Source organism: Sorex fumeus, unplaced genomic scaffold (assembly GCF_029834395.1).
Source record: "Sorex fumeus unplaced genomic scaffold, SorFum_2.1 ptg000058l, whole genome shotgun sequence".
Taxonomy (NCBI): domain Eukaryota; kingdom Metazoa; phylum Chordata; class Mammalia; order Eulipotyphla; family Soricidae; genus Sorex; species Sorex fumeus.
In genome coordinates this window covers 2398429-2411522 of record NW_026606115.1, presented here as the reverse complement: position 1 = coordinate 2411522, position 13094 = coordinate 2398429, and the positions used below count along the sequence as shown (strand labels likewise).

At 41.1% G+C, this 13094-nt stretch overlaps 1 protein-coding gene across 2 annotated transcripts in view; it reads left to right on the top strand.

The window, feature by feature from the left end:
* Window positions 1–13094, top strand: part of DOCK11 (dedicator of cytokinesis 11) — a 277634-nt gene that overhangs the window by 150855 nt on the left and 113685 nt on the right. Inside the window, exons 25-31 of one of the 2 annotated variants that reach the window (XM_056125842.1) lie at window positions 244–313; window positions 401–526; window positions 1129–1200; window positions 4588–4734; window positions 11474–11557; window positions 12127–12238; window positions 12723–12761. In XM_056125842.1, the coding sequence (XP_055981817.1) occupies window positions 244–313; window positions 401–526; window positions 1129–1200; window positions 4588–4734; window positions 11474–11557; window positions 12127–12238; window positions 12723–12761 (650 nt within the window). The remainder of the gene's footprint in view (window positions 1–243; window positions 314–400; window positions 527–1128; window positions 1201–4587; window positions 4735–11473; window positions 11558–12126; window positions 12239–12722; window positions 12762–13094) is intronic. The other variant, XM_056125843.1, reaches the window with a different exon arrangement.

The window sequence follows — 13094 nt, the reverse complement described above, 5'->3', positions numbered from 1 at the left end:
TAAAACATCTGGATTTCTTCCAGAAAATCTCCTGTTTTTGCACTGGGAGATTCTTTTTACGAGGTCCTGAACATGTTAGATACCAAAATCTTTGTTAGACCCAAACATTCATGCCTTCTAATGCCACCCTCAGTTTTTAATTCAGGCAGTGTTGGAGACAGACTATAATTATGAGCCTGTTGGATAATCAAAGCATAATAATCCTTGCTTAGCCTGACATGTCTTCTGTGAATATTGTTTCAGGGTTCTTTTGCATATTGTGTCAAAGTGCCACGAAGAAGGCTTGGATAATTATTTAAGATCCTTCTTAAAGGTTTGTGAAGTAGAATTTCTTTCTGGAGAGTGGATTTCATGGGAGGATTTTGTGTGACTTCACTTTTTACTTCTGATTGGTTTGTAGTATAGCTTCCATCCTGAAAAACCAAGCCCTCCTCAGGCTGCGCTGATCCATGAAACCCTGGCTACTACCATGATAGCAATATTGAAACAGTCAGCAGACTTCTTAGCAATCAACAAACTCCTAAAGGTAAGGTTATGCAGGACCCAGCAGGACCCCAAAGTAGCCAGAGACATGCTGGCTTGAGGCCCTCCCATTTCAGCTCTAGCTCCATGTGTCTTTTCCTTCAGTTCTCCATAGAACAGTCTTCCATTTTCTTCAACCTCCCTTCCCCTCTCCTGTCCTCAGTGGAATATCTAATAGAGAATTATCATCAGGGACACCTGGATTTGCATCCTGTATCCACCCCATAATGCTTCAGTGACTGGTTGCAGCATCCCACATCAGATTCAGGCAGCAGTGACATTCATTGTCCAGAGAGAATTTTAAAGGCAGTAATATGATTTTAAAAATGCTCTTATCATCTCATGTGGGCAGTTGAGCAAATGTCAGTGCTAAACTACCACTGCTCTCTGAGGTTCACATTCCCACAAAACATCCTTTTCAACAACCTGTCAGTTCTGAGGTATATGGCATGACCTTTGTGCCAAGACATTTTGAAAGTGTTTTATAGCACTTTTGATGTTGAGTTGCGATCACTGAAAAATCTAGGAGATAACATCCATATACATTTGGTAAGCTTCAAAGATTGGGGTCCCCATTAAAGATTGATTTTTATTTATTTCTTTTAGTACTCATGGTTTTTCTTTGAAACTATTGCAAAGTCTATGGCCACATACTTGTTGGAAGAGAATAAAATTAAGGTAAGTAGGATCAATAACAATACCTGATCCTGGGGCTGGGGAGATGGCTTAAAAGACTGGAGTGCATGTTTTGCATGGGGGAGTATTGAGGCTGGATCACATGATTTGCGTGGGGGAGCCCTGAGTTTGATCTCTGATACCACATGGTCCCTCAACCACCCCTTGGTGTGACCTCAAATCAGAAAGAATAGTTATGAAGGAAGACTAATTATTCAGGTAGCCATGGCGTATAATTCCTGTTATATTCTGTTTTTAAAAGTATCAAAAGGGGTGGGAGATAAATCTTAGTAATAGAGCACATACTTTATTTTTGTTTTAATGAATCACCATGAGATACATTTACAGACTTACAAACTTTCATGATTGCGTTTCAGTCAAACAATGTTCAAGTACTCATCCCTCCACCAGTGCCCATTCTCCACCACCTATGTTCCAGTATCCCTTCCCCCCAACCTTTCCCACCCCCTGCCTCTGTGTCAGGTACATTACCTCTTACTCTCTCTGTCCTTTTGGGTGTTATGGTTTGCAATACAGGTATCAAGTGGCCATCATGTTTGGTCCATAGTCTACTTTCAGCATGCATCTACTATCCCGAGTGATCTCCCCAACCATCATTTACTTAGTGCACATCTCTCCATCCCAACTACCTTTTTCCCCAGCACATGAGATCGACTTTCAAGCCGTGGGACAGTCCTCCTGCCCCTTATTTCAACTGTCCTTTGGTGTTAGTCTCCTATTAAGTTACTTTATATTCCACAAATGAATGCAGTCCTTCTATGTTTGTCCCTCTCTTTCTGACTCATTTCACTTAGCATGATACTCTCCAAGAGCACATATTTTAAACACAAGAAGCCCTAGGCCCTGGGTTTGATACCCACAACCCCCAAATAAGGCAAAACCAAGAATACAAGTGGCTGCATTGCATAAATTTGAGGTCTGACAACTCCTATGTTCTCAAAGTTTAATCTTCAGTAACTCTTCTACATAGAATCTTTTCTATAGTTATTTGGCATATAAAATCCATTATCTTTGAAATTTTGCCTTTGTCTAAGGGTTTAAAAATGTCACAAATGTCTATGTCATATCCCACAAATGAGTTCAGCCATTCTATGTCTGTTCCTCTCCTTCCTACTCATTTCACTCAGCATGATACTCTCCATGTCCATCCATTTATAAGCAAATTTCATGATTTCATTTTTCCTTGTGGCTGCTTAGTATTCCGTTGTATAGACATACCCTAGTTTCTTTATGCACTTGTCTTTTCTTATGCACCTGGATTATTACCAAATCCTGGCTTTTGTTAATAGTGCTGCAGTAAATATAGAAGTGCAGATGGATTTTCTGCTGTGTGTTTTTATGCCCCCCCCCCCCGGGTATATTCCTAGAATTGGTATTGTGGGTCAAATCAGAGCTCAGTTTCTACATTTTGAGGAATGTCCATATTGTTTTCCAAAATGGCTGGACCAGTCAGAATTCCTAACAGTGGATGAGAATCCCTTTTTTCCCGCATCTGAACGAGCACTGGTTGTTCTTTTCCTTTTTTTATTTGTGCCAATCTCTGTGGTGTAAACACATCACTAAACATCAGGGAGATGCAAACCAAATCAAAGTTTTGTTTTGGTTTGCATCTCCCTGATGTTTAGTGATGTAGAGCATTTTTCCCATGTCTATTGGATATTTGAATTTCTTCTTTGAGGCAGTTTCTGTTCATTTCTTCTCCCCATTTTATTATGGGGTTGAATATCTTTTTCTTGTAAAGTTCTACCAGTGCCTTATATATTTTGATATTAATCCCTTATCAAATGGGTATTGGGTAGATAATCTTTCCCATTCCATGGGCTATCTATCTTGGTCATCATTTCTTTGTTTAATGTAGTTTGAGGTGCAGAAGCTTCTTAGTTTAACATAATATGAGACTAATATCCATGGACAGGAAAAGGGCCAGGAGGATCAGCCCACGGTTGGAAGCTTGCCACAAATATGTGAGATACAGAGGGCAGTTAAGATAGAGAAGGGACAACTATGGCAGTGGTAGCTGGAAATGATCACTCTGGACAAGAACTGAGTGCTGAAAGGAGGTAAAGGGATATGCATGATAACCTTTCAGTACCTGTATTGCAAACCATAATGCCCAAAGAATGGGGGAGAGGGAGAGAGGGTGGCAGACAAGAGGGTAACTGGGGACATTGGTGATGGGAAATGTACACTGTTGAAATGTACACTGGTGAAGGGATGGGTGTTGGGACATTGTATGATCATTGCATGTTCAATCCAGTCATGAGCAACTTTTTAACTGAGTTTCCCATGTTGATTTAATTAAAAAAATAAATTAACAAAAATTGTTTTAATGGAAACAGACTGGCATGTTAGAAGATGGTGAATTCATGTATTCCAAGTATTCATCCTGTCCTCGTTATTGTAAGAAAAAGAGAATAGTGAAGAATGGTTGGGTCACCATGAGAGTGATTAAAAAATTCTTAGTGGGCTGATTTTTTGAGGTTACCCCAAAATGTCTATGTCAAAACACTCCTTTTTGAGAATAAGTACCAAGCCAAAAGGGCCTTGCTCTTAAGGAAGGTCTAAGACAGGTGGCAAAGTTAAAATTCTTTATAGATGTGTTCCTGAAACATGGCGTATTCATTTTGGTGTACTTTAAAACTACTTTAAAGTTACAGAGAATTCTTCTTAGTTATAGGAATTGTAAAGAAAAATCTTGTGAAGTTAAAAAATGCTCATCTTATATTTATCATTTTTACCAAAAATTTTACTGATGATCTGATTGAAATTGAGATGCATAAATGCATGTATGCTTTGTTTGTCCAAGAAAAATGGAATAAAAACGAAGATATGTCTGCATTTCAGGAACATGAGTCTAAAGTTGGTTCACAATGACCCACTGACCCACTCTTTTTCTTTTCTTCTCAAGATGGAGATATATCCCAGGATCTCAAATTTGCAAGACAAAGTGCTCTACTACAGAGCTACATCCCTAACCCCAGATTGACCCACTCTTATTCATGATATTAGTCAGTTCTATTACTAGAGACCCAGATAGCTTCTATAATGTTCTAACAGCACACATTAATTTGCGAGAAAAATTAGATTCCAATTAAAATGGCCTTGAATATAGAATCTGTTTGAAAGGGAAATGGCTGGTGGGAGAGATAGTACAGTGGTTAAGGTGCTTGTCTTCCAGGGTGCTGATAATGGTTTAATCTCCAGCACCATATAGGTGCCCAGAGCACTGCTATGAGTGACCTCTGAGCACAGAGACAGAAGTAATCCCTAAATCCTCCCAGGAGTGACCTTCTCAAATGGGAAAAAACAGTGGCAATTGACTTATACACATTGTACCTGCCTTTTAAAAACATGCCTATTTAATTTAAGCTTCCCAGAGGCCAGAGATTTCCTGAGGCATATCATCATGTATTGCATTCATTGCTCCTGGCGATCATTCCCCATGTGACTATTCGTTTTGGAGAGATTCCTGAAGAGTCCAGAAATGTCAATTACAGTTTGGCTAGCTTCCTTAAGGTAAGTTAAAAGCAGCTGGGATGAGGTAAAGAACTTTTTTTCTGCCAATGCAGTATTTAAAAAGTCAGAGGAAAAATTATTCAACTCCTAGAGATTCCTGTACTCTCTATAAAGATGCTGGGGGAGTCCATCAGTGGAGTGAAAATAGCCAAGTTTGAAGCCCCTCTTCCCCTGAAATGGCTCATTAATTAAATTAAATCAGATGTTTCACATGGGTAACATGTGTGTTTTGCTTGTTTTGCATGATGTCATTTCAAGTATATTAATTCGAATGTCTTTAGATGGTCATTTTTCTTCTAGGTTACCACAGTCCTCACCACGCCTTAGTCTACCCTCAGACCTTATACATTTAGATATACTCTCTGACTCCTATTGGCCTTAGAGTCTGCAGCTCTTAAATGAAAGCAATGTATTTGTGAATTGTCTTGACAAGTATAAGTGAAAAGTGTTAAATTTATCCAAAGAGATTACTTTGTTGGAGATATACCAGAAATCCCTGTGTTTATAAAAGAAATACATTTATTATTCTGATATTTTTGTTTAAATATTTTTATGGGGCTAGAGAGATAGTACAGTGGGAAAAGCACTTGCCTTGCACGTGGCTGACCTAGGTTTCGTCCTTGGCACCCCATATGGTACCCTGAACCCTGCCAGGAGTGATACACAAGTGCAGAGTCAGGAGTAAGCCATGAGCAAAGTAAAGTGAGTCCCCAAACCCCAAAACCATTATATTATATTGATTTTGTCACTGTTGTTGTGAGAGGGTCATACTTGGAACACTTGTATGGGGAAAATATGGTGGCATGGGTTAAACCCAAGCCTTGAGCATATAAGGCATGTGCTTTACCCATCAAGCCACAACCTTAGGCTTCTATTTAGTTTCTATCGATAGGTAAGCTACATAAGAAAGGTACAGTACCACAATGAAACCATTCTGTGAAGTGGGCAGAAATAGTACTTGTGTGGTTATAGGTGACAGGCATGTTCTTGTAATAAACTTGGTAATACCATCCCTCCTTCTCTCTTGGTGCCTTATTGTCAATTATATAGTATGACCATTGTTTAAACTTCAGATCATTTCAGTGCTTAGTATAATAGCCAGGATATGGAAACAACCTGAAATATCCAACTACAGATGAATGGAGCAAGAACAGCTGGTGTATGTATATAATAAATACTGTGTGCTATAAGAAAAGATGAAATCGGGACTGGAGCAATAGCACAGCGAATAAGGCGTTTGCCTTGCACGCAACCAACATAGCCGACACAGGTTCGATTCCCAGCATCCCATATGGTCCCCCGAGTACCGCCAGGAGCAATTCCTGAGTGCATGAGCCAGGAGTAACCCCTGAGCGTCACCGGGTGTGACCCAAAAAGCAAAAAAAAAAAAAAGATGAAATCATGCAGTTTGCTGCAACATGGATAGAATTGGAAGGTATCATGTTAAATAAGGCATAGGGAAAAGTAAAAATGCTGGATAATTTCTATAATCTGTGGAATTGAAATAAGAACATAAAAAGTACTAAACAAACAAACCCTTGGTATTGGAATACAGATCAATTATAAATAATGGGAGTATCAGAAGATGGAAAGACAGATCAAACTAGAGGTTGTGGGCACTTTGAAATAGGGGTGTGTAGAAAATTTGTATATCGATACCATAAATTTTAACACTGTTTCCTAATCTACAATAAATAAAAGTCTTCTGCTCTGTCAAACCAGTTTTTTTTATGTAGTATTACTGCTTTTTATTCAGCCACTGATTAGCTGATTGAATTGTGCATGAACTCCACCTTTCTTTTTCATTTTTTTTATAATTTTATTTATTGAATCACTGTGAGAGCACTTACAAAGCTTTCGGGTCTAGTCTTGGTCATACAATGAAGCACACGTACCTTCACCAGTGCTCATTCTCCACCCCCAACAACCCTATTATACCCACACCTTCCCCCTACCTGTGGGGCAGATGATTTCCATATTACTCTCTCTATACTTTGATCACATTCAATATTTTGACACCAGACCCAACATTATTATTTGAGATTTCACCTCAACACTCAGATCTGCCGAAAAGGCAATAGTAGACAATTTGGTTTCTATTGCTGGTTATGAATAACATATGATGTCACGTGGCAGCAGTAGTGGCCGCCCGATTTTGAAATTCTGAAATTTTAACACTTAAATCTGGAGGGATTTCTGCCCAAACCTCCTGGGTTCCGAGATTTGCTCCTGAGTCTCTGGGATCATGGCTGTTAAGCAGCTTGATCAGAAGCCAGAAAGGCCGTTCGTGGGCGATGACTTGGGGTCTCGTTGGGGTGGGGAGGACAGGACTGGCTCCACCCCTATCCCGTGAGGCCTAACATGTCTCGTCACTGCGGGTCCAAGTCTGACTGTCCAATGGCCTCTGGAGAATGGCAGCCACCGAGCCAACAAGGGGAAGCAGGCAGAGGGAGAGCACCCTTTCCCCCTGGGGTGGCCCAGCAACAGTAACCTACCGCGGAGTCTGGACACATTTCTGCCAAAAACCACTGGGTTTCAAGATTTGTTTCTGAGTCTCTGGGATCATGGCTGTTAAGCAGCTTGATCAGGAGCCAGAGAGGCCATTCGTGGGCAATGACTTGGGGTCTTGTTGGGGTGGGGAGGACAGGACTCGCTCCACCCCCATCCTGTGAGGCCCTGCATGTCTCATCACTGTAGGCCCAAACCTGACTGTCCAATGGCCTCTAGAGGATGATGGCCACTGAGCTGCCAGGGGAAACAGGCGGAGGGACAACACCCTTTCCCCCCTGGAGTGGCCTGGCGACAGTCGCCAGCAGATCAATCTGTACCTGTGAGGCGAGTGTATCAGCAGCCTGATGGCGCCTTCAGACTTCCTTCCAGATACCCCAAAATTGCTGCTGTGCCTTTGGCCAGACCCCAAAAACTTGGGGCAAAGTTTACCAAGAAAGTAAACGGCCAAAAGTTAGGTATGTGGGAAACACACCCACAAACCACCTCCGGCTCAGCTAGATAATTGGAGGCATGGCTTCTCTGATTCCTGATTGAACTGCTTAATGGCCATGATCCCAGAGGCTCAGAAACAAATCTCGAAACCCAGCGGCTTTTGGCGGAAATGCGTCCGGTCCCTGCAGTAGGTTACTGGTGCTGGGCCAACCTAGGTGAGAATAGGTTTCATGCCTTGGCCTGTTCCCCCTGGCGGCCCGGTGGCTGCCATCCTCCAGAGGCCACTGGACAGTCATGTTTGGGCCCACAGTGATGAGACATGTTAGGCCTCACGGGATGGGGGTGGAGCCAGTCTTGTCCTCCCCACCCCAACGAGACCCCAATTCATCGCCCATGAACGGCCTTTCTGGCTCCTGATCAAGCTGCTTAACAGCCATAATCCCAGAGACTCAGAAACAAATCTTGAAACCCAGTGGCTTTTGGCAGAAATGCGTCCGTACCCCACAGTAGGTTACTGTCGCCGGGCCACCCCAGGGGGGAAAGGGTGTTGTCACTCTGCCTGCTCCCCCTTGGCGGCTCATTGGCTGTCATCTTCCAGAGGCCATTGGACAGTCAGGCTTAGGCCTGCAGTGACGAAACTTGTTGGGCCTCACTGGATAGGTATGGAGCTGGTCCTGTCCTCCCCACCCCAACGAGACCCCAAGTCGTCACCCACAAACGGTCTCTCTGGCTCCTGATCAAGCTGCTTAACGGAACTTGCATCATCCCAGAGACTCAGAAACAAATCTCGAAACCCAGTGACTTTTGGCAGAAATGCATCTGGACCACGCCTTAGGTTACTATCCAACCAGTTTTAATGTCCAATATACTCTTTAAAAGTGAAATACAGCCAACTAATTTTTTAAGTGTTAAGAGAATAATTTTCTGACACAAGACCTCTCTTGCTTGTAGCAACTATATTTATACTTTACAACTGTGTTTTAAAACCTAAATACAGTTGTAACATTTTTTTAAAAACTCTTAGAACTTTTGATGTGTTAAAACCCCAAACCTCCACACCTCATTTTAAAGCAAAGAAACTACAAGCAATGTAAAATTGCAGCTACCTCTGGAATTTATGTTTGAAGTTTAAGAGAACTGAAACAGAATTGATTAAATAGCAGTACTAATAGACTGCAAAAACACTTGTATTCTAATGTGAAACTTCACAGAACTGAGAGGATAGTATTGTTTTCACATTCAAATGCATACACTAGAGAAAGTGTGACTGCTGTTAGACTGAGTAAAAACAAAATATAGGAGACAGGAAAGGAAGTGACCAGGCAGTATGAACAGAGTCTAGAAGAACCACTGAACCTGGATATAGCTCCACTGGTTGATTTGAATTCAGCATGAGGCCATTAGAACCATGATACTACCCCCAAGTGTGTTATCATAGCAGAATCCCAGTTCAGGTGTTTTATCCCCTCCCACCCCACCTCAGTCATCACAACATTAACAATAATGAAGGGAAGAGATGGAAATAAATGAATGAATTCATACATACACATATGCATATATACATGCATTTGTACATAGTCTAAGGAAATGAAGTTCACCAAGACAAGCCTAAGGGTATTTTAAGTAGAACATCCATGAGTAAATGGGAAAATATGATTCAGGAATAGTTTAGAGATGTACACATCATTGTACAGGGTTCAGAATGTATGGGAGTTGAGCTGGTAAGGCTATCCAGTGCCAGACAATGGAAGGCGTTAGATAACCTCAGGAATAAAGCACCAAAGGTTTTTTTTTTATTGGTAAAGCTTATTAATTGAAGTAACTGGTACTTTCAGGTGTACATAGAGCATTATAAGTCAGCCCCTGTATGTTCAACCCCCTCAAAGCTCTTTTCCATCCTGCATCATCTAATTGATCACTTTTCCCTGATTATTCCACCTTCTTTGCCTAAATTTTGTTCTTAGAGCCTTTATTTCGGGTTTGTTTTATTCACTTTACTTTTTTCTCTGTGTACCACAACTGAGTGAAATCATTTGGGAAAAATACCAAAGGTATTTTGGGGATGTGTGTGAAACTCACAAGCAATGCTCAGGATGCCAGCAGGGCCACTAGTGCCATGTTGTTCAGTTCCAGCAGTTCTATGGACCTTTAGGGCTACCCCAGTGGTGCTTGTGGGAATTTGCAGTGTGGGGGATCCAGCTTAGAGCCCTGAACATACAAGATACTAACTCCAACCTTTTAGTCTACTTGCTCAGCTTTAAACACTTAAGATTTTTGTGTTTGGTGGTGGGTTTCTAACCCAGATCCTCTCTCTGCAAGACATATACCTTCCCATTGAACCATATCCCCAGCCTCCAAACCCTGAACATTTATATTTAATTTTTTGGTTGTTGTTTTGGGGTCACACCTGGTTGTGCTCAGGACTCATTCCAGGCTCTAAGCTCAGGGATAACTCTTGGCAGGGCTTGTGGGCACTATATGTTAGGGATTGTACTTGAGTCAACCATGTGCAAGGAAAGCTTCCTGCCCACTGTACATTCTCTCAAGTCCACAAAATCCTAAAAAAAATTTAATGAAGACTATAACTATAGAATGATAGCCATTAGTTCTGTCATGGAGGAAGAATGCATTTCATAGAATACACCAAAAATTCTTTCATTATTTTTCTGAAATGTTTACAGGGGAAAGGCACACTCAGTAACTATACTTTGAGCTTTGAAAATAGTTGACCAAAATAAAGCAGTGCAGCTGGATATATTTTATATATTTATATGAATATATATGAATTTATATATATGAATATATGAGTATGCATATATCTATGAATGTTTATATGTCTGTATATATTTTTGGAAAATTGCACAGTTGAGGAGTGGAGATAATACAGGGGTTAAAACACTTGCTTTGCGTGCAGCTGATGCTGGTTCAATTCCTGGCACTACATGGTTCTTGGAGTACCTCTGGGAGTAGGAATAGCCCCTGAGCACTTCTGGTGCCACCCAAAGAAAAAGAAAGTCACACAGTTGAGTTTGAGTTACAACAATAAATCTCTTGTCCTTTATATTTTGCTTCAAGATCACCCAAATTGGAACCAGAAAGGTAGTATGATGGGTTCTCTTAGTATGTGAATGACCTAGGTGATGTTCACATCAACACAGAGGGTCCCCAATCACTTTCATGAATGATCCATGAGCACAGAGTCAGGAGTAAGCCCTGAACACTGCTGGCTGTGATCCAAAACAAATAAAATAACCTAAGGGTCTGAAGGCCATTCTTCTTATTTTTTTTGTTTTTTTTTTTTTGTTTGTTTGTTTGGGCCCCACCTGGTAATGCTTAGGGGTTATTTCTGGCTTTGTACTTAAGAATTATTCCTGGTGGTGCTGAGGGGACCATATGGGATGCCAAGGATCGAACCCAGGTTGGACGTGTGCAAGGCAAGCACGCTACCTACTGTACTATTGCTCCAGTCTTTGAAGGCTATTATTCTTTTACCTGTAAAAATGACAGTATCACCCCCTGAATGTTGAACAATTTTTTATTTTTTATTTTTTTTTTTTGCTTTTTGGGTCATACCTGGCAATGCACAGGGGTAGTACTTCTGGCTCATACACTCAGGAATTACTTCTGGCGGTGCTCAGGGGACCATATGGGATGCTGGGAATTGAACCCGGGTCGGCCGCATGCAAGGCAAACGCCCTACCCGCTGTGCTATCACTCTAGTCCCCTGAACAAATTTTTTAACTTTGTAGACTTTTGGCACTGTATAACTAATTGCATTTTGATTTGGTTTCTATAGCGCTGTTTGACACTAATGGATAGAGGATTTGTTTTTAACCTGATAAATGACTACATATCGGGATTCAGTCCCAAAGATCCTAAGGTAAGTTCTAAAGGTATTCCTGTAGCAGGGGTGGGAATATCTGACCCATAGACTGTGTAACACCTGCCAAATCCTAGCGTCTGACACTAGTGCATGAGGAGACAGACATGATTGCTTCTCATCGGTTGCCTCTGCCTATCTGTCTTTATTGTAGTGACCAAGAATTACATTACATTTATGCGCATTGGAGGCCAGGAAGATAATACAGGGGTTTAGGTCCTTGTCTTGCATGCAGTTTACCCCTTGCCCCCACAGTTTGAATCCTTGGTTCACCAAGTTCTGCTAGGAGTCACTCCTGGGCACAAAGCCAAGAATATTCCCTGAAGACTGCTGTATACAATCCAACACTCTCCCTCCCTCCCCCAATATCCAAGTAGGTCTTGAAATAAGGTTCCTTGCCCTGTGTAAGTTCTAGGATGACATTAATTTCTCATGGGAAGATTTGGAAATGCTGTGTTCATCTAGGTATGCTGAGAACATAGAAAGCATTTGGGAAGGTTATGTATTTCATTATTCACCTAACTATTGTCTATAAAATATGAATGGATGTGTGATTTCTTTGCATTTAGGTTCTGGCGGAATACAAGTTTGAATTTCTGCAAACCATTTGCAATCATGAACATTATATTCCTCTGAACTTGCCAATGGCTTTTGCCAAACCTAAACTTCAGCGAGTTCAAGGTCTGTATTTGTTTTCTTTTTTCTTAGAATTTGAGCTAGTGCTAGTGTAGCGAGATGTTTTCTAGTTCGTTAGGCAACTTAAAGCTATGCTGAGAAGTTATTCTTTGCTTAGAGACAGTGGTTTTCTACATTTCCTGCAGAGTATCTTATCCTTGGTAATATTTGTAGTTAGGAGAAATTGTCACATTTTATAGATTACTGCTTAAACACAGATACCAGACTGTTTTCAAGTTGCTCTGTATAGTAGTGTTTGCACTGTAATGAGGCTAAAGTAAGAAAGACACAAATGTATATTCCACCTGAACAGATAGACCATCACAAGAGAAATGTAAGGGCAGAGTAAGATAGAGTAATATATGCATGCATTAAGTCCATAAACTTAAGTTATCTCCAATGCAAGTTTTATTGAATGCTTTGCTGTGTAGCACTATTCTTATGTTACTATGTTTTTTATTTGTCCCTTTTCTTTTCGTATATTAATTAGATTTTTTTTCATTTGCGGTGGACCGTTTGACTTCAGTAGGTAGGTTTAACTCGGTTCACTCTCAAGAAGTTTGCTTTGAAAACGATTGATTTGATGAATTGCTCAGAGGGATGGGGGCTTTGTTTGCTTTGCATTTCTTCCCTAACCCAAAGCATACTGTGGTTAATGGACCCAGAAAACCTAGGAGGCAGTGTGTTTATTTGGAAAATAAATCTGAGCATTGCTTGAGGAGCCAACTTCCAAACACTGCCTGCAGAAAACAACTTTCTGCTCAAGCCAGCCCCAGTGGGGGTGGGGGTGGGAAAGGGGAGTAGAAGGACTCTGTTCACCAAATGTACATCATTTCTCCCACATTTGTCACCCAGTGAAGCC